The sequence below is a fragment of the Oryzias latipes genome, chromosome 19, assembly GCF_002234675.1.
Source record: "Oryzias latipes chromosome 19, ASM223467v1".
NCBI classification, from domain to species: Eukaryota; Metazoa; Chordata; class Actinopteri; order Beloniformes; family Adrianichthyidae; genus Oryzias; species Oryzias latipes.
Window position 1 is genome coordinate 5523196 of NC_019877.2, and position 25694 is coordinate 5548889.

The 25694-nt window shown below is 38.1% G+C and overlaps 2 protein-coding genes and 1 long non-coding RNA gene across 3 annotated transcripts in view; 2 read left to right on the plus strand and 1 right to left on the minus strand.

Annotated features, from left to right (window-relative positions):
* afap1l2 (actin filament associated protein 1 like 2) overlaps positions 1–17245 on the minus strand; it is a 40586-nt gene extending 23341 nt beyond the window's left edge. Inside the window, exons 1-2 of the mRNA XM_023949368.1 lie at positions 16835–17245; positions 1965–2093 (exon numbers count right to left, since the gene is read on the minus strand). Coding sequence (XP_023805136.1) covers positions 1965–2093; positions 16835–16850 — 145 coding nt within the window. The 5' untranslated portion in view covers positions 16851–17245. The remainder of the gene's footprint in view (positions 1–1964; positions 2094–16834) is intronic.
* Positions 2426–4869, plus strand: LOC105356534. Its single transcript, XR_910651.2, has 2 exons — positions 2426–3438; positions 3558–4869. It is a non-coding gene; the product is annotated as an uncharacterized LOC105356534 (long non-coding RNA).
* A 6985-nt stretch (positions 17246–24230) lies between the features above and the next one.
* The window catches only part of atrnl1 (attractin like 1), a 78267-nt gene continuing 76803 nt past the window's right edge, over positions 24231–25694 (plus strand). Inside the window, exon 1 of the mRNA XM_023949279.1 lies at positions 24231–25372. Within this exon, the coding sequence (XP_023805047.1) occupies positions 25137–25372 (236 nt within the window). The 5' untranslated portion in view covers positions 24231–25136. The remainder of the gene's footprint in view (positions 25373–25694) is intronic.

Genomic DNA, 25694 nt, shown 5'->3' on the forward strand with positions numbered 1-25694 from the left:
CATTCTTCCAAACACATTGCAATGAGTTGCTGTGTCTCACTTTTGTGGTGTTATGGAATCGTTTTTAAGAGAATTCTGTCAAGGAGACTACAAGGTAGCTTTTAGGAGGACGTCACAGCAGCGTCGGCGGCGTAACAACAAACAAAAAATCATGTAAGAAGCGGTTTCAGTTCCAGAAACCGCTTGGGAATTTTTGTCCCATTTCTATTCCTAGCTACTATTGACATCAAATATGGTGAAACCGGGATAAACGATGTTACGTCGAAACCCAAAAGACGGACGTTACATCAGAGAAAAAAACCAGCCTTTCACAACAGTGACTGAGAAACAAAACCCCAAGGGATTAAGCCACTTTGATGGATTAGATAACTGAACAGTAAGAACACTAAAAGACGACCTCCTTTGGTTGATCAGCGGTGACTGATTTTTTTTGTTTTGTTCAATTTAGTTTATTTGGAGCTAAACTGTCCTCTTGTTTATTGCTTTTTAAATTATTCCTATTAATTGAAAACATATTTGTCAACAGTAAAGTGTAATTTTAACTTTGTGATGCATCCATTAAAAAAAAAAAATGTCTAAAAAACAACCTCTGACATGTTTAAAATAGCGGACAAACATCCAGAATTTCCACATTCCCTCTGAGAAATCTTTAAAAAATTCAGTTTACTAAAGAAGGAATTGGTTTTATTTTATTCAAATTATTTTGCTATTTTAAAATATATGCAGTTTAAGAAACATTTATTAGATAGGATAATATTTATTGTCAGAGCAAATAAAAACTCTACTTCACTAGTTATATTAAATGTTCTCCATAGTCCATTAATAAATCTGTGTAAAATAATTTATTGGATAATAATTTAGTGGATTAAACATTTTTAAACATTTAAACATATTTTCCCTGTATTTCACCTCTAACCTAAACCGAACGATTTTCACTTCCTCTGAGGAATTTTCAGGATTTAGCCTTTTTGCAGAGAGAATTTTACACTTTTACCTAATTTTTGTAACTACAAAAAACTTATTTAAAAAAAAATCTGAATCTTAATCTCTAAAATGTGTCTTTAGGTTTTTATTTCCTTTAGTATCAAAACACGAAATAGTATTTTTTTCTTATTGGTTGGCCATTGACTGTAGTTTTTTTTTTTAAATTTGATTTGAAATGGTTTATTTCAAGCAATCAAATAAAAATAATACACAAAAACAATACAATCATCAGTTATCCATTCATACAATGACGAATCCGACTTAGGATAATTATACATATTAATAAATATTGCTCGTAAGGGAGTGGAAGGAAGTGAATTTATATAATCCCACCCCGTTTTACCGCAACCATTTTATTACATGATTTATCATTATCAGGTTCCTAACTTTTATCAGACAGAATTAAGAATCCTGAAGTATCAATAAAGCACATGACAAAGATGAATTACTTAATTATTATGTAAAAATAACTTTTAGAAATTACCATTGCACATGCAGATCATTTATCCAAAATATATGCAGATTAAGTTACTCATAAAAGTCATGTATATAACTAATAAAAATAATACTATATCAAAACTTTTCTTAGCAAAATTTGGTATAAGTATCAAAGGTTAAAATATGTGCAAAATTATGTTACATTAGGAAAAATCATGAGTCAATTTTTAATTTTTGGAGCACGTGAAGTAATATTAGAAATCAATTTAACCATTTTCAGTTATTGATTAATCATTTATTTTATTATTTTTTTCTACTTTTTAAAAGAAGGTAATGCTGTGAATTTAAAATTTAATGCTGTATCTGTGCAGAAACATGTTAACAGTCGTACCTTGTTAAAAAAAAGTGCTTCAAGCTAAAAAGTATTTTAAACAAAAGAGTAATATGTGGTTCCCTGAAATGAAACGATGCATGTTAATGTGTTTGATACTCATTTACATACTCATTTAAGTTTGAACTGCTTTCGTGGATTTTGCTCTTACCGTTTAAGGTTCTGTAGGTCTGCAGCAGTTCAGCCAGCAAACCCTTCTGGATGGTGGCGTTTCCACTCAGGTTCTCCCGGTCCAAGAGGACCATGAAGCGGTGCAACTCCATCAGGAGCTGGTCCAGCACTGGAGGACAAATCAACAAGAAGAACTCAGATTTGCAGCAAAAAATTAAGAACTACATCCCATTCCATCACATTTGCACGTCATAAAAGCTTTTATCGTCATGATTCAAAGTCCTGCTACATCTTTTGAGCTGTTATAAAAGGGATCTTTTATTTTCCAGGACATTGTTTCTTCAGTTTTGAGCCAGATGCCAGCTCAGACTAGGAAAACGTACATGGATCTAGTCGTCTACACGTTGATGCAACATTTTCAAAAATTTGAATAAAGAAATATTCAGAAATGCAATTTTAAGCTTAATTTTCTTTATACATGTCTTCCATCATGACAAAAATTCCACAAGAACACAAAAAAAATACTAAAAAACACGATTTTGAATTTCAAAAAACTTTTATTTTCATCTTTCTCTGTTCGCATGCATCCATCGTGCTCTTCACATGACCCACTCTTGAACAGGTTCTCGTACCTCTGTCAGTAGAGCTCATCATTGTTTACAAATTTTCCATCCAACTTATTGACCGTTTTAAATCTGTTTTGGAATTTTAACAAAAAAAAGGTCAAGTTCAAAGGAGGGAGGACAGTGGGAGCCAAAAGCGTCCGGGTGCAGCCCACACACATCCTTCAGGGGTCAGCGCTGAACTCACGGCCCACTCCTCTGTGTGGGGAGCTCTTTGTGTTTTCTCTCTCTGTGTCTTGGCCTCATGAATAAGCCCCTCGCTACAGTGGGCCTCAGTGTGACGGCAGTTCTTCAGCAGGACAAGAGGCACAAGGGGGATAAAAGGGACTTTATCTGAGGGAAAGGTGGGGCAGGTGGAGGATACTTTAAAGACTTTCGGTGACCATCAAATTTTAACGTGTAAAAGCACAAATCGGCAGCTGATTGAAGATTTTTCTTTGCTCCTAACAGCTGGGGGCTGAAACCTAAACATGTGTTTTGGACAAACAGAAACCAAAACCACCTCTTGCATGTGAAATTCACCCAACCCAGCAAACATAACTGATCTTGGTGTCAGAAGGCAACCACTCCTTAAAGCTCTAAAAAGGGTTTTTGTTTGGACGCCGTCACACACATGTCAACCGTCTTGTTTTAGTGGCTCCTTCCGGTTTCCAGGGATCCTAAAAGTGAGCCTTGAGGGAGGTGGGAGCACATTCATGACCTCTCTTCTACACTCCCACATTTCACAGTCAGCTTTTTCTTTTTCTTTTTTGCAACATAAGAAAACAGATCCAGGTTTTGCCATTAGGAGATTTCTGGAAGCTTTTCTTAAGCTACAGGAAGAAGGGCTGGTTCTAATGAGTCTTATCCAACGTCTTGTAGGACAACACCTATATTTTTATAGGTGATTAGGTGAGTTTAAAAATCATTTAAATGAAATGTTTATTTAATTGATTTGAACAAGAGCAACTGCTGCTAATACTTGGTCACTCCAAACATTTTTCCAGCTTTTCCTCCCTGTGTATTTGCAGAAACTGACTCAGATGGCCTTTTGGATTGGAGGGCCCTGGGAAACGGAGTCAGCTGACAACGCAGGGAGGTCTGGGTGTTTTTGTGGGCTTTGTGTTGGCCAGACGCCCACTGCACATCCAGCGAGTGACCGCAGCGCAAACAATCCACTTCTGTGGACCGGCCATGAGGAACCTGGGAGACCAGGGAGGAAGTGCCGTTTCTGACAGATTCAGAAAAAAAAATGTGATTTAGTGAAAAAATAAATCTAAATGTACTTGATCCTATACAGCTGATTAGCCAGCGAAACTGAAATGTTTTCCAAACACGCAAAGGGTTTTGTTTTGTTTTTTTACTGTACTTTCTCTTCCTCATTCCATAGTCTCAGGACTTCCTGTTGTTCTGTGTTACTTAAACTCACAATCAGGGACGTTAAGAGGCACAGAAATGAAGAAAATGCATTTGCAAATCTCACATCAAACTAATCAAATAGATAAAGAGTCATTTTTTTTAAGACCTCCAAAAATATTTGTCTGAATGCCCAAGAATTCCAACATCTGTTAACCTCCTGTTTGCCCTTTCAGAAGAAAGGTTATTTTTTTGCTCCAAGTAGCTCCTTTGAGAGACTTACACAAGTCTGGTCATTGATGTAGATAAAATGTCCATTTAGGCATTGAACTAAGGGAATGCAGATCCTAGTTTGGGTGATTTCCTGCTTTTCGAAATTCCTTCATTAGCCAAGTCACTTTTAAGGTCAATAATGTCTTTTTTTAGCTTCTAACTCAATAAGAAGAACTGATCTAATTTTCTAATGGAAAGAAAGCTCCGTGTTTATTTACCCTCTCCTTCAGCATGGGAAAAGACTTTCCTAGTAGTAATGACATTTTTTTTAACGCAGGGATGCATTTTGTTTAATTTAGCTGAAAACTCTGAATAAGAGCAAATAATGTAAATATTGGGTTGGACAGATTTATCGTTTGAGCCCAAACACTGAGAAATGTGATGCAGTGTGACCTTATTTGAACTTTTTGTGCACTTTTCAGGTAGCATTATGTGGTTGTATTCAGTCTTAACACATCTTGTGCTGTGCATGTTGCATTACTCTAATGAAATCACTTGTTCATTTTTATCTTTTGGTCTCACCTTTTTGTTCTTGGCCTTCGTCTTACTTAGTTCAACTCTTTCCTAGACCTTGTAAACATTCACCTTTCACCTGATTGTCTTCACATCTCCGTCTTTGTTCTTTTGCAGTGATGTACACAGCGCTCTTTACATTGTTGTAGGAAAAGCCTAAACTCTGTTAGAGTTAGCTGGTCTTCAAAAAAAAAAAAAAAATAATGGAGAATCGACTCACTAAATGAAACAACTGCAGGGGACAGGAACAAAAACAAGACATTTCTTTCACTTTCAACAGATCACAGATTTCCGGTAAATGGAATCCTTACTTTAAATCCACATTTTTGCACAGTGTTAACTTCTTTTTCCCCCTCAATTTAGCTTAACTGTAAGTTTTGACTCGGGAGCATTCAGGTTTAAGGGTTAGATAAATAATCAAATGTAAAAATGATCCAAAATAAAATATCACATCAAATTAAAATGGAAAGAAGTCAGATCAAGCAACAGGTTTTCTTCTCCCTGTTATGGCCGGTTTAGCCCCTGTGGCCGTTTCCGTCACTCTCTGAATAACGGTCATATTTTGGGTTGTGGTGCAGATGCAGAAAACAGTTGCAGATGTGCTGGCTCTGCTTCCTCCAGAGATAAAATCCACTGTAAATCTAAGAGTCCACTGCTTTACACATGGCAGGTCTGTCTGCAGCTTCTCTCTCCTCTGGACTAATGGACGTAATTCTTTACAAACCACATGTTATTAAGCACCACAACAACACTATGTGTGTAAACATACAAACATCTGCTAGCTCAAAACTGGAGTTGCCACAAATACCAAAAGGGAAAACCCTGGAGCCATGAACATGACTTTATTATAATAATTATTGTGGCCGTGAATTAGTATTTTGGTTGGCTCAAATTTATTTGGTGGTCACAATTTAGTATTTTTTGCCAAAAATGAGCATTTTACAAGTATTTTGTAAGCAGGAATTGGTCTTTCGTGGACACAATTGAGCCTTTTGTTGCCACAAATGAGTAGAAGATACCTAAATCTTTTGTGCACAAAATGCTAATTTGTGGCTGATTTGTGGCGGAATAATTTATTATTATTATTATTATTATTTTCCTGACATGAACATAGAGATATATCTGTTTAACAGGCCACTGTTGTGTTTTCTGTTCTTCCTCTTTAGAGTGATGATTTTGTGAAGCACTGTGGCGATAGACCCTGCTTTCAGCCGAGCAAACACTAAACCTTTTTATTTTTTGCAAGGCTCCAAAAAAACTCACAAACAAACAATTTGTGAACTTGAAACTGAATTGAGTGGCAGCAGCTCACCAACCCGTCCACTTACAGTTTGTTAAGTCAAGTGACTATATATGCAAACAAAACTGTTAAAATGATTTTCCAATCTGCAATACAACAAGTCGGGCTCGTTTGCAAATCTGAAAACTTGGGTAAAATAGAGTCACTGCAAATATTAACTGGATTATCTTCAGTTAAAGAATTGAGAATTATCTAATACAGTTCAAGTTAAAAGTCGGATCACCCAACATCTAAACTAAACCCACTCACCAAGACAAGATTGAATTTGAATCTAAACATAAATGTGAGAATTTCTTTTCCTTAAGCTCTGCTGACAAACATTTCCAAGCAAAAGAAGAAAACTCACACAAGTCCATTTTGGAAGACGCTGTCAGGGACAAGCAGTGACCAGATGAGGCTCAAATAGGTAAAGGGGATTCGACTGCTTGTGTCTCTACAAAACTGGTAAACCTACACAACAGGGAAGTGAGGCCAATAAGGAGAATTGGAACCTTTCAGTATGTATGTCACAGGAAAGTTCTTCTTTAGTAAAGGGGAAACAAATAATAATAATTAATTAAGACACACAATTAAGACCACATACAACCAGATGTACTCGTTAAATGAACACAAAAAAGTAGCACGTATAGACATAGTTCTATCTTTTTTAAATGTTCATTTATACGTATTCATTGTTATAATAGATTTTTGTTTATATCTACATGTCCCCCTTCTTTTTAAGTGCATTTGTTTATTAACAAAAATCTTCATCCACATGCTGATTCCTGATCTTCTGCATTGTTTTGTTTTTTTGTACAATAAATTAGTTAATTCCAAAATAAAATAATGGTGATGGAGGCACTGTGCTTAAACAGTACATGTTGGTTTCAGACTGAACACAGAGCGGCAGCTAACATCCTCACACTACAATCGTTTATTAGGGACCCCCAATGGCTTCCAAAAGTGTTGGTTGCAGTTGTTCACGGGGTATTTGTTTAAAAAAGTAACAAAATTAGGAAAGATTCCAAAAGAAAACCATGTTCTGAATTGATGTTCTGTTGGGAAGATTGTTTGGTTCCACTGGAGGCACCAACAGGCAGAATGAATGGAGCAGCATCTATGAGGGAGTCTATTAGCTTTTGTATTAAATTGACATAGAAACGTTCACTGTCTTCAGAAAAATGTGCTCGATTTTTCTCTGATAACAGAGTTTTGGAAAGTTTAGCTGCACTGAACGTTTAATTCTTTTAACCTCAAATTATTATTTTTTTTAATAATCAACGCTGAATTTGGGCGCAGACATTTGTGCACATGGAACCGATGGGTTAATTTCTTTGAATTACAACAGCAATACTGGACACATTCCAGCAACTTCTATGTCTTCCTTTAGCATTTTCATTTTATCAGTATTTTTTTCTTGGCACCAATTGGAATTTCGTGGGGGGAAAATTGGCATTTTGTGGGCACAATCTGTCATTAGAGGGGGCAAAAAAAATTGCATTTCCGGGGCACAACTTGGCATTTGAAGGGGTAAAAAACAGACATTTTGGGCACAACTTGGCATTTCCTGGGAAAAATTTGGCATTTTATGGACACAACTTGCCAACTCCCATTTTGGAAAAATTTGCTCCTATTAGCAACATGGCCAACATATAGCAGCTAAAGTAAAACTAAAGACTGGCTTCAAAGAGGACCAATGCAAACACATGGGGGTCATGTGACCTTGTGCTCTTTCCACCTCTCAAAAAACAACCAAACACTGTTTTTCAATGTCTGCTTCTAAACGACTCAATCCCACATTTGAGTCCAAAACTCAGATTTGGAATTTATTCTTGTGAAAGTCGCAGATAAGTAGGTGATGCTACAGCCAAATGAAGAGGGAACAAAATCCACTTTTGGCAAGTATTAGGTTTTTTCCCCCTTTAAAGGATGCTAGGATCAGCTGCAGGGCAGGAACTGATTTAGCCGGGATGGTTGTCATATTACTGCCAAAGAAACTGTCTTAAAATACTTGTAAAAACTGTATTAAAATAAGAAAAATTGAAGTCAAGATGATTATGAAAGAAAATGGCATCAAAAAGGAACGAATACATAAACGTTTAGAGAAACTTTAACAAATATTAAGTAAAGGTTAATGGCCGAGGAAGTCTGCATTATCAGAAATTAACGCACGTTGTGGAAGACAGAACCATCCGACACGAAGCAGAGGATGGTTGCTTCACTTTTTAATGCACACCCAGCAGCCAATCAGAATCGAGTATTCACCTAGACTATGGTACAGAGGGGTAAAAACAATTCTTAGTTGCTTGTTTTAAATAAATAAAAAAGAATATTATTAAAAAATAAACAATAGTAATAAGTATATAAGTATATGTGACTGTTTTTAGCGTTTGTGGGACTTATTGGGTATTTTCTGAATCAAATATTGCAAACATGAAAAAGTTTTGAGAATATGCTCTTGAGTGTTACAGCAACCAATCATTCACAGCTCGCCACATATTGCTGCTTCAGCAGAAGCCCCTCATCTAAATTTATCAAAAAAGACCCATCCACAGTTTTGAAGCCTTTCTTTTAAAACCACACATATCAAATTCTTTTCCTGTCTCAGTTTAATTGCCTTTCTAGCGCTAAAGCCATGTCTGCATTATGTCTTTGTGTTTTATTATACACATTACAGTTCAAAAGTAAAAAGCAGGTGCAGGTGATTTTTCCCCCCATTAAATTAAGAAAATGTGAATGAACAAAAGGAGTAATCTAAATCAGATCGATATCTTGCATCAGTAGCCTTTGGCTGCATCTATACTTTCAAACAGTCCTTGGAAGGACGTGGTTGGTTTTTCTGTAAACGTTTTTAAGAACCAACCACAGACCTGCACAGATCTGCACAGATCATGACTGCACAACAACCCAGAGCACCAACCAGCTTGTGAAATTTGCAAACGACACAATTCTGGTGGGTCTCATCATCAAGAGCAATGAGACCAACTACAGGGAAGAGGTAGATCTGCTGACAAAATGGTGCAGAGATTATAACCTCCTGCTAAATGTCAGCAAGACAAAGGAGATTGTTGTCAACTTCCAGAGGGGCCAGACTCAATACCTGCCACTGATCATCGACGGTACTCCTGTGGAGAGAGTGAGGAGCACAAAATTCCTGGGGGTTCACATCAATGAGGACCTCTCCTGGACCGCCGACACCACATCATTGGCAAAGAAAGGTCAGCAATTTCTCTACTTCCTGCGGAAACTAAAAAGATCAGGTGCTTCACAAGCCATCATGACCACATTCTACAGAGGAACCATTGAGAGCATCCTCTCCAGCTGCATCACTGTGTGGGATGGTAGCTGCACACACAGCAACAGGAGAGCCCTGCAGAGCGCATAGTCAACACAGCCAGGAGAATCATTGGAGCACCACTCCCCTCCCTGCAGGACTTATGCATCACCCGCCTCACCCGCAAAGCACTGACAACTATCAAGGACGCACACCACCCTGCACACAATTGACTTTGATCTATAGATTTAAGCTTTTTTTAACACTCTTGTCTGTCATATCATCCCAGAAATGATGTTGAGATCAGTGTTGTGTGAAGCATCACTTCTAGAACAACATCTTCTTTGTTACGTTCTCACTCACCCTCCTACTTCTTGTTTCTGTGAACTCTCTGTTTTCACTCCCTCCCGCTATCTTACTGCCCCTAACACCCCCAATCTGGCATTAGCAGTACAACAAAAAGGGTGAACACAATTGAAGCTGTCCAGCTGTAAAGGACAAAGACGTACTTGGATCCAATTGTCTGCAAGTGGATGCATCAAAGTTTGAGCAGAGCAGGGAGCTTGTGACCCGTCCAGTGTATTTTCTGTGCCACAAATATAATCTTTTTCAAACTTTGCTCCTGTTTCACAACAATTAGAATCAAGCTTAATTTCCTTCATATTTGTTCTCCACTATCAGAAAAATGCCACAAGAACGTGTTAAAAAAAACACTATTTTCATTGAAGTGGGCGTTAAATTACTTTGGTTGAATGTTCAGAGGTTGTTGTCCTGTTGCAGATGTTGTCCAGATGGTACTCCATGATGATAAAGCATCTGTCTGGGTTTACCCTGACCAAACCTTCACTTACAGAAATGCAGGTTCTAGGCTGCCCATTCTGCTGCCTCTTGACCGGATCAACATTATAATTGAGAATATGTTCCCAACCGACTTACCTGGCGGAATTAAAGGTCATATAAATGCATGTATACCAACAGACTTTCCATTATGTCGACGGACATATTCCCCTCTACCACAATATATTGTATCAAATATTTTAAAAAAGGCACTTGCTACCATTTTTTGGACCCACTAGGTTTTTGCGCAAACTTAAGTCAATTGGCCTCGATTCCACATCGCACTGTAAAAACTTAATCTTAAAGTTAAAAGACCCTTGTTTTAATTTGAAAAAGTTGTCTTTTTTTTGTCTTGCAGGAAATATTTTTTTAAAGAAAGTTTATCAATACCAAAATAATCTTAGTGTGAGAAAACATCAGTGACCCAAATTTTTTTCTAAAAATATAAATTCTTGGTGAAACCCCTTTTTCTCACCTTATTGGTAGATTGTTTTTCCAACTTCTTTTTAAAGAAATTTGTTTATTTTTTTTCAGAATTATTGAAATATTTCTCCCATTTACTGTGCAATTTAAATTTAGATTTCTTTTCCTTACTTTTCCATTTGTAAATGGGACAAAAACTACATCTTTGAAAGCATTTTTTTGTTTATTGCATTTTGAACACCTGACTATAGACTATAGACTAAGTTAGTCTATATATATACACACTATGCGTGTGTATATATATAGACTAACTTTCCAACTTAAATGCACACAAACATGTTTTAGTGCAGCTCCTTGTGGTTTTGAAGTCAGGAATTTCCCAGATTCCTTCCCACAGCAACTACATCAAAAGCTAGAAGAAATGTCTGATGAAAATCAGATTTTTTGTGTTTTTAACACGTTCTTGTGGCATTTTTTTTTAACGGAGAACATGTATAAAGAAAACTAGGCTCAAAAATCACATTTTTGACAATTATTCAAATCATTATAAATCAGGAGCAGACGAAAATAATGCAGTTTGAAAAAGAGCCTTTTTAATGACGTAGAAAATATTCTGTATTTTAGATCCATGGATTCTAGATCTCTGATTTTGCTCGCCATTTTTATTGCACTGCTAATGTTAAGTTGGGGGTGTGAGGGGCTGTAAGCTAGCGGGAGATGATGTAAACCGAGAGCTCTCAGCAACGGGGAAGGGATGAGGAGGAGAAATAATAGTTCCTCCTTTAGATCAACTCAATAATTCTTCACAAAATCTGGTAAATTAGCACCTCAGATTTTGCCTACAAAAGAAATGCAATTGCATTTTTTTATTTCAACTTACAACTCTCAAACTTCTTCCTTCCCCTTTTACAAACACAGAGAGGAACATAGTTTGTCAGCCTCTGAGTGGCTCTATAAACCTTAAATCTTCCTCTGCTCCCCCTAAAGTCCTTCTACAAGACCGCACAGTCAGAGGCATCATACTGGTCTGCTTATTACTCTGTGTGGGCATGAACCAGCTTTTACTTTGTAGTAAATATAATTTACTTAATGATTAAAAAAAAAGTGGATCTTTGCAAGCCCCTCAAATCCCAGTGGAGATGCTGACAACCAAAACCCATTAAGACACCACGGAGTCAGCAACATGAAAGCCTCCGTGCTCGGAAATCATCCCACAGGAGAGTAGCCAGCAGGCCTGTGAGGACAGTTTGATTTAGCGGGTACACACGTGTACATGATTACAAGTGTGTAAACTCCTGCACTGAAGAGCATTTTAACTAAATGTGTACCTGGGGAGAAGAGAACACAATACAACCCGATGCAGAGCTCCTGCATCCAGTAATCAAAGACATGTTTGATGAGTGCTAAAACCCAGCGAGAGTGAGAGCCTGTGGGCAGAAAGGGAGCCAAACTCACACAGAGCAACGCCAATGCCGCGGAGCAGGAAGACCGTCTTTCTTTTCATCATTTTTATAGCCCTGTGCAGCTTCCTGCATTACTCCACTCACTCCCCGTGGGTAAATTCATGCGCTGACAGACACCCGACTGAACCCACTGGCTTCCATCTGAGCCGACCACTGCTGAGCTTATGGCAGGTCAAAGCTGCTGAACTCACCGACTCTGCCACATTGTCCTGCTACCCACAAATGTAATGTCTTCAAACAGATTAGCTCTGGTTCTGAGGATAGGAAAAGCTTCATCAAGTTCCTGCCATTTAAGATGAGACAAATGTGTCAGATCAACGCATGGACCTTCAAACACCCCCCCTTTTCTCAATGAGCATGACCAAGACACTAGACCTCAAGTACCAGGATTGGAGATCTTGAGTTTTTTAGGGTTTGGTTGAAATGATAACATAGAAAAAAGCAAATTTTATTTCCACCTTCTTCTGCGTTTTGCACCTTTCAACCCCTTTTTAAACGGCTGCTACAGCAGTATGCTGCCCATACATCGCTACCAAATCCAAGTCCCTGATTGGTCAAACTTTGACCTGGTTTAACTTTCCATGGAAAACTTTCAACTTTCAGTGTTCAATAGACGCGCTTTTTGTGCGTGTAGCCCATAAACAGACTTAAAAATGTGCGTAGAGTTTTGAACGTGGAAGCCCGACATGAGTTTTTGGGCGTTTAAATAGACCTTTCAATGAAATTGGCTGCTTGAGTTGCCACGGCCGGTGTAAATGTAGCTACAAACATATACGCACGTTTACGTAGACTTATCGCTGATAAGCGGTTTGGATGGCTCAGTTGGCTAGGTGTAGGACTGGTGTGCAAGATTCCCAGGAGGCGCAATGAGGTCCTTAGGCGAGACCTTTTACCCTACGGTAGCCAAAAGGGGGCCCAAGACTGGGTCTCCCTGTGGCTTCCCAGCCCAGATGAAATACAGAGGGGGGGGGTCAAGAAGAGCATCCAGCGTAAGACTCTGCCAAAACCACGTGTGCCAATTAGTGAAAGCTGGTTTGCTGTGGTGACCCCTGAAGGGATGCGCCGAAAGAGAACTTTTCGTTGAAATATGCTGCGTGATCAAGCATTGCTGCAGCCGGTGTGAATACAGCTTCACAGCAAAAATCAACGTTTGAACTTTTCCCAAGTTAATTCTGAAGTGACTGGCCTGTCCAATTAAATCTAAACCCATCTCTCTAGATTCATTTTCTGATGAATTCCTAAATGCTCTCCAATGAACATCAGAACAGAAAATGCACAACCCTCACCAGAGCAGAATGGAAGCTTGGGACAGGGGAGTTTGATTCCCAGCCTTGACGGCCTACAGCCGGGATGTCTCTGGGAAAGACACTTCATCCCACACCACCTGATAAACTCACTGCTCTGGTAACCACTTTGCACACCAACGGATGATCTGATGTGGACAAAAAGTTGCTTTAAGTGAAAAGATGTGAACGTAGTACTAAACCACTTCAAGAAAAGTGTTGTTTCCAATTTGACTGTTTTGTCTTTTTTTGGGACCTTTGCTTCATATAAGAAGTGTCTAAATTTCTATTTCCAAACTTCAAAACCCAGCTATAAAACTGATTAAAAGTTAAGCTTTTATTAATAAAAATAAAAAGTACAATAAAACCCTGAAGGGAAAGCCTTTAATTGCCTAAAAAAAGTACAGAAAACGGCTTCAAAAGAAAATGAGGGATTTTATTCCAAGTATTGATTGATACTTGGATTTTATTTTCTAAACCAAACCCAACTCTGGACCAATAAAAAAAAACATATTTAGTGCATCATTTGAAACAAGATAAAGGATGGTATCCTATCTGGCTGACAAAGTTGTGATTTTTTTTGACAATATGATACTTTTAGCTCCTTTAGGTGCACTTATGAGAATTTTGGTTTTACTTTTATTTAATAAAGACTAAAACAATATCTTAAATTATTTTCAAAAACGACTAAGTCTTGTAACCACCAGATTCAAAAGGGAAAACAAACAAAATCCTCACAGTTATTAAAGATGTTTTTACGTCTTGTTTTAATAAAGATGTTTTTAACAAAGGCAGAATATTGGAAATTATTGTGAACTTTTGAGGCCTGATAAGTGTTTATTCACATTCCTGATAAATGTCAATAAGGGTGGACTATTCTCAGAGGAGAGCATGATGTCCTGTGACTTTTCCTTCAGACCATCAGAAGATAACTTCCTATGACAACTTATGATAAAAAGACAAAGTTTGATATCAACATTCGAGCAGCCAAAATGAGAAAACAAAAACTTGCTCTTTTAACTGACACTTAATTTGACTTTCTAGTTTATGTATATGCGCGTTTCAGGCTTCCACATTCAAAACTCTCGTATTCACGTGTAGCCATGCATGTTTCTTTGACCGTTTTCAGGCTCTACGTACAAAACATTGAACACATGTTGAAGGTTAAAGCTGTTCAAACTTTGACTAATCAGGGGCTTCATTTGGTAGTGAAGTATAGATGCTGTCCCTTTTCATTCACACCAGTGCCAACCATTTGAAAATGTATCATGGAGGAGAAATTAATAATTGCAGTTTGTGTTTTGCTACACCTATGACTTGCATTTATCAGTCTAGAGCTGTGACAGAAAGTAAAATGGAGATTTGCACTGCTTTGACATTTCAGCCTCTTCCAACAAACATGTGCTAGTAAATAGTAGCAAAAGAAAAAGAAGAAGAAGCCCCTCCCTGCTTGTCCGGTGTGAACACCACGGGCTAAACGTTTTGAACCTGCGTTACATGCCTGACGTGTCCGTAGCTTTAGAGTCAGACCACTGCTGGAATGTTGCAAAGAAAAGGAAATGCAACGATTAAACAACATAGAAAAACAAGTTGTGAATTAGGGATAGGCCGGTATCATTTGATATAGGCCGATACCAATATTTTCCCCTCCAACTGTGGTTGATAGCCGATATCGATATTTAAGCGTCTAGAGTACCATAAAGCTTCGATTCCCTTTGTTTCTTTATTAGAAATGCATAACTTTTCCTTTGCTGTACAATCACATTGTGCTTGACATTTTTAACATACAGCAAGGGATCTCATAGGAACAAGTATTGCTTAAAACTTTGATAATACATCTGAAAACAGTCAGACCATTTATGGACTATTGGACATAACTGTACACATACGCTTCCCAGTGCCAGGGATCTATTATGAACAAGTATACTTAAAAAAAATGTATCTGAAAAAAAGTCAGAACAACATCAGTAGATTTTTTAATGTCGAACCGATACCGATAAACTCAAATTATGCAAATATCGGCCAATACTGATACTGGCACAGATATATGGCCCAGCCCTATTATGAATGAGAATAGAGCAAACTGTTTTCACTCAAAGACATAACAATAGCAAGAAAAGCAAAAGTTGAACTAAAAGGCATTGATTACAAAGAAATATAAAGTCTGGGAATTCATTTTTAAAGCTTGACATCTTATGTGTTTCAACCTCTGCATTTTTTGTTTTACAATTTCAAAAGATGTGTAGTATAAAAAAAGATGAACGATTTGTCAGTGGTCAAAGAACAATAAAAAAAAGCATTTTTTTGTAGGAAAAATGAGTTAGATTGACCCTTAAAGTTAAACCTCTCCATCACTGATTTCGATCACCACAAATCAGGAAAAACGTCCAGGTCTCATCCCACACATTTGTGTTCCTCTTTTCAGGGAAGGTGTGAGAAGTGCTGACAGGAAGAAAACCAGAAACTTTCAAGAACCTAGAATGCCTTTTCCCATCCCTAACCTCATATTCTCCCCTCTTTCAGTGGTAGCTAATGTGATGTTGCAAACAGCTGGAAAGACTACAGTCCAGCCCCTGACGTCAGAACACATAAGCTCTTTCTCTGCAGTCACCAGGTGCATGCTTCTTTCTCTGCGTCACTCATGGCAGCTAATCAGTTACACACCCATTGATCCCTGTATTCCCACAGGGTTTGTTTTTTTAAGCTTAAAAATTCCACAAATTCCACTTCTGGATTAATTTTTTTTAACCGACTACTGAAAAAGTCCTAAATAGTTGCTTTTTTTCTGTTTCAATTCATTTTTGTGGACTTAACGTGAAAGATTCCTTTAAATACCAGAAAATTCAATTTATCTTTACGCGGATGATGGTTTAAAAAATAAGCAAACGAATTAGGATCAGATCCAAAACAATACATTGGATCAGGTTTTTTGGATCATCTCTGTTCTTAAAGTTGACGTCTGGGATCCGTGGGTGAAAGACCAGAAGCTTCTCCTGGCTTTTTGTAACATTTTCTCAGAGATGCAGAGAGTGGGAGTGAGCTGTCTAGTCAGCTGGTGACCAGGAATGTGGCAGCAAAGACTGTTTTCTTTCAGATTGAAGTGATTCAGTTCTAGCTTGACTGCTTGCCATTGTTTCAAGTCCAAGTCAGCCCAGGAAAGGCAGGGAGGTTCATATATCTCTGCTCAGCTTCCCAGTAGTACTAAGGTTCAGATGAATAGGATTTGATGTAATTAGCCAATCACTCAGCAGTTGCTGAAACATAGTGTCTTAAATTCTTTATTCGTGACAGTTGAGAGGAATTAAATTGGTCATTCCTTATGAGCAAAAAAATCTCAGGATTGTGGGGAATTCTTGTAGACTTAAATTAAGTAGTGATATTTAACAGATTCGTGATGAAGCAGCTGGTCGTTCAGTCTGAGGACGCAAAATGAGGATGCGTAAAGTTTTTGGTCTGTTGTTAGGAAGGCAGGTGACAAACCAGAGTGATAAATGACCTTACTTGTTGAAGATATAGTCAAAACCTCCCCGACTCTTGTTTTTTTCTCTCAAAGTCTTTAAACAGTGACAGGTCAAAGGCGTGCGTAAAAGTCCACGAACATCCTTACCTTTGTGCTTCTCCATTCCCCTGCGCGCTCGCCGCCGTTCCTCCTCTCATACAATGGAACAATCCGGACAGGGAAGATGGGAAAGCGGCTCGTCCGGTCCGGTTCGCAGACGGGGGCTGCTGCGTTCAGCTACGTTCTCAAGACAGACTAGGACGGCCCAACAGCGCGCCCACTTCTGTCTATTCAGACCGCGCCTCCTCCTCCTCTTCCTCACACTCGGCAGCATCTAAACAAGCTGTCCTCCCCACACTTTGGCTGCACGGTTGCTCCAAGAGCATTATTTATTTGCATTACGTCGTGTTTAGCAATTTTTAAAGCTCTCTGTTGCCTTTTGGATTCAAGCACACCCCCCTGCGGGAGGACCGTGACCGGGTGGAGGTATGAGAGGAATGTCAAGAGGAGCAGTACAACACACCAAAAAAAATAAAAATAAAAAAATAAATAAAATTCACAGTGATGTTGAAAGTGAGGCTTCACCTGTAGCCCTAATTAATTAATTGGTGTCAATTAATAAGTGATGACGTCACACAGGTGAGCACGCATTCAAGGAGGGAGGGGGGGGGGGGTAAACATATAATATATTGAGCACCTCCTCCTGGGTTTTAGAGAACTAAAGGACAATTAAGTCAATCCAGTTTGGTTAATATTTAAGGACTTAACACACTTTTAATACAGAAAAAGTCACACAAATTAAAAAAAAAAAACATTTTTCACATAATCAGTGATTCATACTAAACAAAATATGAAATGAAATGACTTTCATGATTAAGACGAGGAAATCTTACATCAAAATCTAACTAGAAACTGTTTTTTAAAGAAGAAAATGACTGTAGAGGTCAAATTCATCCATTTAACTGTTTTTCAACCTTTTTTTGAAGAAATGCACACTTTTTCGTTCAAAAAAATGCATAAAAGTAACAACAAAAAAACAAACTATAAAAAATACAGTCATTCCTATCAAAGTGTATTGAATTAATCAAATAAATAGACAGAAAAAGTCTTTTACGATCTTTATTTTTGCTCAGTGTGAAACATGGGTCTGTTTGGATGAACACAGAGCTGAAATTATTGGTAAATGTTTTTTGGACCAGTTAGCTCAAATTGAATAACTTCCTTAATTCGGAACACTAGACTATATACAGATTCGTGTACAGCAGGTTAAAAAACAATGATTTAACCATCTGCAAACTTACGGTAGTTATACTCCTTTTTTAAAGGTGGCACGAGGAAAAAGGTGTTTGTTAGATGAGCAGCAGAGCTATGAGGGTCAGATTCATGAAAAATGTGCCCAAATTTTCTTTGCAAATACCCAATTTATTCTCCCTCTTGTTCGTTTTTGGTAAATTAAAGGATTTATGCTCAAAGAAAGAAAACATATTTGGTTGTTCAACAAGTTTATTCACTTAAATTCAATCAAATCTGTACTTTTTGTGATAAGTTTAAAACAAGGACAAGTTAATGTATTTCTTTCCATTTCTACCAAACCAATCAGTTGTGTTTTAGAAAACTAAAGAAGGCCTTCCTTAAATGCCGATGAGTGTTGTGAGAAGAGAAGCTGATGTCCTGTCCGACTCTTCCTCCGCCCGAATGTGGATGGGACACAAAGTCAGCCGTGTACCTCAAGGTAAAACTATTTCTTCACCCTGATATGCCGGAGATAAGACGACTTTCAAGCAACAGGACTTCAGCTGAAGACTAAACATGGGCGCTGGAAGGCGGTAAACAAGCATACGGATCATCGAAACTGCACAGAATCATTCAGACTGAAAGGAAAGACTTGAAAAGTTGCATCAAGTTGAAAATTGATGACAAGGGGGAGTAAATGTAGTTTCATTTGAATCATAGGAACAAAAATGGCAATTATTGAAATGATATTTCCAGGTAAAGATCTCAATAGTTACTTATTTTCCTATATTCTTTCCCTTTTTTTAGTTTAAACCTCATTATTTACATGCTGATCTGCTTATTAGGTATTGCGCTTATTTAAACGTATTTAATTCTGGGTATAAATTGTAATTTTTATCTTATAATTTACAGCAGATAAGCTGATAGTCTTGGAATTCCTTTTGTTGTCCTTTCGAACTTTTTCATGCCTTGTTAACTAACAATTTCAACTCACTTCTATCCTTTTTGCACACTAACACCCACCCACACACACACACAAAACAGTGCGACATGTTCTTATAAAAGTAATATCTATAATTAGGACTCTGGTCTTTATGTGCACCAAGGACAAAGTGTTACTTGCTGATTTTAACCCCTCCCTCATATTTCAGTTGTGCACTGTAAAAAAAGCTGTAGCTAAAGTCAGAGTTGTTCATCTGAAAAAACACTTGTGAGATCTTTAACAGATGCATTCAGGAGAATGTTCCTGTGACAGTAATTTACTGTTAAACACAAGTGTTAAAGTCAAAGAAAATCATGGGTTTTTGAGTCATGCGTGCAAGAATATTCAAAAATGAAATAGAGAACTGGTACATAACTGGGCGCTCTCGCCTCACGCCTTTCCGTAAGGAGTTTGCGTGTTCTCCCTGTGCATGGGTGGGTTTTCTCCAGGCACTTCGTCCTGTGTTCCAAAGACATGCTTCATTGGTTAATTGGTTATTCTAAAGTGCCCCTACGTGTGATTGTGTGCTTTGCGACAGACTGGCGACCTGTCCAAGGTGAACTCCGCCTTCGCCCAACTGTAGACGGGACAGGCTCCAGAAACCCCTGTGACCCCAAAACAGATACAGCGAGTAAAGGAAATGGACGGTACATAAGAAAGTGCACCATCATGCTTGAATCCTTTCATTTAGCCGTAATATTTCATGTCGCTCTCTTGCTAAAAGGCATGGGTTTGCTTTTAGGAAAAAATGTCCCAACATCTGGAGAGAAAACACCAAGAAACTAAATGAATCTCATTGAACATGTCTTATGTTTTTACTTCCCATTTGACAATGTAAGTCCTGGAAAGGCTAAACAGGTTAAACTTGAGTGTAAATAATAAAAATTTGAATTATCCAGGGTTTTTTTGCACAGAAAGAAGTGTGAATGTGAGTCAGACATGATGACTCTGCATGAACTGAAAAAACGGTGGTCTGGTCTCACATCTCCCCTGAGTTTTCCACAGCTGATGAACCCAGTGGATATTTAGAGACCTCTGGCTTAAGAAAGGTTCAAAACCCTCAACTTTAGATCATTTTGTCACATTATTTAGGAGTTTCTGAGCTGCTGACATGTCAGTGTGGACATCTGAAGGGTTTCGGACTGTGCTGAGTAACTTGCGAATAGCATTCCTCATCTGTGAGACAGAGGTCAAAGGTAACCGGCTCAACTTCTAATTAACATCAAACCCCCCTTTGATTCAGTCACTTTTCCATGTTTGCACACAAATGTAGACTCACACAGTTCCCCTTCTCAATCCCTTGAAAGGAGACCTCCCATCTATGTTGGTATTTGTATTTAATCTAGTGTGAACGCTTTGCCGTCTCACATTGTTACGTCTGGGAATTTCCAGAGAAAGCTGAGCCTGCTAACAGAGCACCGCCGCCCTATTTTTCTAACAACATTGCAGGAATGCAGAGGGCACCGGATTTGGATACTCTACACCTTGTGAAGATGGTGTCTCTCTGCTTCCACCGCTCAGATGTGCGCACCTGACTAAACGCCAGAAGGCTCTCCAGCTGCTTAACTGCATTGAGTCATCGTGCAACGATACTGTTTTTAGTTAACAGGGATCCATTTTTAAAAAATAAACATTTAGTTTTTGGATTTTTGAAGTTGAGTGTGGGAAAAGACCAAAATGCTGAGGTAATAGAAACACAATTACATGACTATTGCTCATAAGATGAAGAAAAAATGTTTGAGTACATGATCTTTGAAGTGAAAAGCAGGACCTGCAGCTAAAAAAAAGCGAATTTATACCAATTTGGTTCATTTTCAAATAAAAATGGGTTATATTGTATTCAGTTATCCTCTATCATTGATTTTAAATGAATATTGTATAAAAAAAACTTCATGAAAACAGATAATGTTTAGTTTTTTCTTTTCCATCCAAAGGAGAAGGGTTTGCCACTGCGCAGCACTGCCACCTATAGGTAGTACTTTAGTAGTGCAAGCAGATGAATGAAAATTAAAGATCTGGCTGCTTTTATGAATTAATTATTTCAATGACTTAATCCTGCTAGGTGTTAAAATGTGCATTTTCTTTTTACAAAGTGCCTGTGTTGTAACGTAGTTTTGGATCATTATCATAAAATAAATTATTTTGCATAATCAGAAAACAACCCTTAACCAATTTATGCCACATTCCAGCTTGCATGTGAATCCAAAGCTAAAATTTCTACATCTCCTCTTTTCACTCTGACAAGTTATAATGGCGTATACTTATATAGCTTATATTAGCTTATTTGCTAATTCAGTGGCAGCATTTTATTCTTTTAACTTTTTACCTACACTATATCTTGGTGAAGTTGAGGTGTGTATGAGGACCAGCTATAAGGCCGAATATTTTCTGACCATTTTTGACAAATGCAAGTTTAAAGTTATTATTTTATTTATTTATTTAAGTACTTTTTGGTTTGATTTATTTATTTCAATTCGATTCACAAATAAACATATACAGTACATTGAAACAACACAAACTTATGCAGGGGAAATAAAAGGGAGCAGAGTGAAGACAAACATATTTTCCTGCCCCTTTAGTTTAGGTTAATTAAATATAACATAAATACATGAAAACATAAATACAGTGTATTTTTCTAAACGGTAAAATAGGACTTTGCGGGTGTTTTGTTTTGGTGCAGTAAGAAACTGGAGCAAATGGCTTTTCTACTGTTAAAAGTTGCTTCCTGATCTAGGAAATGCTAAATTCATAAAAATCTAATTTACTGATGAAGGTCTTCTTAAAACAAATAATGGACTACAACTAATGCTACTCCTGCAAAAATCAGTATGTTTTCCCTTAGTGTAATTGTTAAAGCTATGAAATGTTCTGCCTTTCAAGTTCTTCTTATCCATTATGTCATTTTTTTTAATCGACATTTGTACTTCATGCTACAGGAAGACACAAAGTGAAGCAGGTTGGTTTTATTGCTTTATCAAAATCTCATTAAAAAAAGAGGAAATCCAAGGTAGAGGACTAGTTCAGATAAGTTGGTGTCTCTTTGAGGTGTTGGAAAGAACACACTAAAGCCTGAATGCAGTTTCCCACAGTTGAGTGCAGATTTATTTGCACTTCACGTGCATTCAGATGAGGGCAGGGAGTGCATTCATCCGCGCAGGTATATAGGCTTCTGTGGGTCATGGTCTTTACAACACTCCTGTCCAATATTTTTGCGCATTTTCTCACAATTAGATTTTTTTTCACCTTAAAAATACTTGCAAATCAGAAATGCTTGAATATATATGACAATAAAACACATTTTTGGGGGTAAAACACAAAGATAAGAAACTTTCTTATCATGGTGCATGAATATACTACAATTTATTTAGAACAAGTAGGAATTATTGGGGTAACATGTAGTGTATGTACATTAAATGGATCCGTGTTGTCCAGTTTCAATAAAACAAATGTCATTCTTGAGCTAAAGCATGTTTGTGGGGGAAAGATGTGAAACATGGACAGTAGTCAAATGCTTGCAGCAACTATGTCTTTTTATGTCTTAAAGATGCAGATTAAAAGAGTCAGATCCTCTTCAGACAGTAACCCCTCTAATTGTGAATGTTTTTAGCCAATTTGAAGACCTAGACCAGGGATCACCAACCTTCTCGAGGATAAGGGCTATTTTATGTGGTCTGACTAGTACGAAGGGCTCCACAGGACCTGTTTACTTCACATTTCCCCCAAAAAAACAAAGACACAGACTATTATAGTAATAGTAATGATAATAATAATTAGCAGTAGTTATTTTAACACTATGAATTGATTGCTCGCATATCAATACAAATTATTTTCCACAATCTAATCAATGATTGATACAACTATAACAAGAAAAAACATGTGTAAACATGAGCCATTGATTTATTTCTGTTTGTCTGCTCAAACATTTAAAAGTCAGGAGGGACACAGCGGTATTGGTGGTACAAAAGATCACTTCTCACATGTTTTAAGCCAAAGAAATCAAAAATCTTCTTGTCAGAACAAGTTTTTGAGTTTTGTTTAACATTTAATGCACGAAACTGTAACATTTTGCTCTACATTTTCAATTTAATACTTTTTGTTTTATCAGTATTCTCTGAGATTTGTCTGATCATTTACTATGTGGGTGGGAGGCCTACATAGAGGCCTTTATTGTTCTTTATCAAAAATGTGTAGCTCTAAATGAAGCTTCAGTTGCTTTCTGGGATTTTTTCACAGGCCTCGTGAAAAAAGTCTGCAATGCAACGAAACATTGCATTTAGGAAAAAAAAAAGTTTTTACAAAATAAGAAAATCACGGGACCTTAGAATTTACAACAGTGTTCCCAACTGCTATCATTCCATCTGTGATATTTTGAAGCCCAATATCTGTGACATTTTTAGAGCATGCTTTGCAGCGCTTTAAGTGGTCCTCGCAGGTGCGTGGTCGCCTGTGGACACTGCGTTGGTGACCCCTGACCTAGACCAAGGTTGTGTCCGAATTCCTTCACTACTTACTAGATAGTGCACTATATAGTGCGTTTGCCATTTTGTAGTGGTGTTTGAATCTACAATTCCAAAATCAAGTGCCCTAGAAATTTCCCAGAAGTCTTTGCAAAAAACCAGTGCGCATCGATGCTCACTAGATTGGCGAATATAGACCACAATGCATTCCTTTTGAACAATTTTGCAAAACAAATAGTATTTTAATGTTTTTTTTAATAAACCTTTAATATTTTCCTCTTCAGAACACAGTAGATTTATAAATAGTCATTGCAAAAGATCAATACATTAGATTTTTACTTTGTGAAATTGATTCAAGATTCAAAGGGTTTATTATCAAATGCACAGTAAAGAAACGGGCTTCCCTGTACAATAAAATTCTTACATTGCTATCTGCTCCGAATGCCAAGATTAAATAAAATAAAGATAGGAGTAGTATCAGGTTAACTGAAATTCACATATAACATAGATAAAATATAACCATGCATCAGTAAATGGTTAAACCAATGTACAAAACAGATGTGCAAATACAGCTGAGTTTAATTGTGCAAGGAGACTTGCGCAATGATGACGTCACATTCGCTGTTAAAAAAGAAATAAATAAAATGGTGGGCATGGTGCCCAAATTGGTTTTAAAATGCAGGGCACTAGATAGTCCCGCACTATATAGTTTTTTAGTAGTTGGGGATAGGGTGGGAATTTGGACACAGGCCGATTGTCCAGCAGCATCAGGTTAACACAAAATTCGGACACTGTCCCTTTAAGAGAAACAAGTTGCTAGCACGCATGCGCAGGCTGTGTTTAGTTTTCCCCAACCCCACAGATCTTCGCTCCGCTAGCATGTTATTCTCAGCCTCCAACTGCCGTGTTTACTGAGAAAATTTGCTTTTTTTTTCGTATACTCAAGTAAAAACAAGACATCATATGAGGTAGATATGAAAGAACGCTACGTTTGAGGATGTTTAAATAACTGAAGAGACAATTTAGTTGGACCAACAACTGTTAAAGTGTTTTGCTATTCTGCTCCGGAGAGTCGGCAAGAAGAGTCCTTTCGGTTCCCACGTCCCACCAGATCCCACCACATCCATGTTAGCTGCTGCACTTTGCCGTTCGAGTCCGGGGCTCCAAATGCCGCCAACTCTCCGTTCGTGTGCGGACGAGACTCGGTTAACTGACGGTGGCATGTAGGAGGACCAGCGTTTTCCCAGTTTTCATCCCTAGCGTCAGTATGAAGGGCAGTTAACGGATAAGATGGCTGCTGAATCCCTATTTGTCCACGAATCCGTGCAGTGATGTTACTTTTAAACGCTAAACTGTACAAGGGCTAGGATGGCTACACATTTTTAGGCACCCACTTGTGTCGGTATTTAGCTAGTTTGTAGCATTAAGGGTTTTTCAGTGATGCTAAACGTTCCCCCCAAAAAGAGGGACTGAGGTAAAAATCCTTCCCACTCAAGACGTTCTATGCATGCTAGTCGAGAAGCTTTATCATTTTTAGCCGTTTTGGTCGCGAGGCAAGGCTTCAAACTTGAAGAAAATGCAACTTGTTTGTTGTGGCGAAAGCATCCCTAGAGTAGTAGCGGACGCTCTGTTAGTGTTTGGAGTTAAACCCCAAGGCCCCGGTCTGCTTCTCGGTTAGTTCGAGCTGGAGTTGAAGGAACAGCCAGAAGAAGAAGAAGAGAGAGAAAAAATAAGGACAATGGATCATCCTGGAGGGAAATATAAGGCTCCATTTTTCATGTTTGGACCCAAACCACGGGGACTCAGCCGATACCTGGCGGTCTATGTTTTGTTTTGCTTCGTCCTGCTCACTCACGCCTCCCCGGCCAAGCCGTGCGACAAGAGCTGCTTCTCGGGGAAATGTCTGAACGGCTCCTGCGTCTGCGAGCGAGGATGGGTGGGAGAGCTGTGCCAGCACTGCCAGGGCAGGTTCAAGTAGGTGACCCAAATCCTTTACATCAGAGGTGGTAGAGACACGGCTTTCTACACTGACATATGTGGGTGATTCTCTGAAAATCAGTGCACTTTGTGTCCCACCTCAAAGATTTTCGTATAAACGAAGCCATACAATGCATTTTCAAACAAGAAATGGAAAGATCCGCGTGTCTAACGCACAGAAAGAGTTTGAACATTATGTTCTGAAAATTTTCAGGGGTTGTTGAGGTGTATAGGTCAACCGAATGATGATGTCCCCGCCAACCAAAGTTATTTTTTCACTGAATGCAAAACTGATTAAAAAAATCGCCAATGACCACAT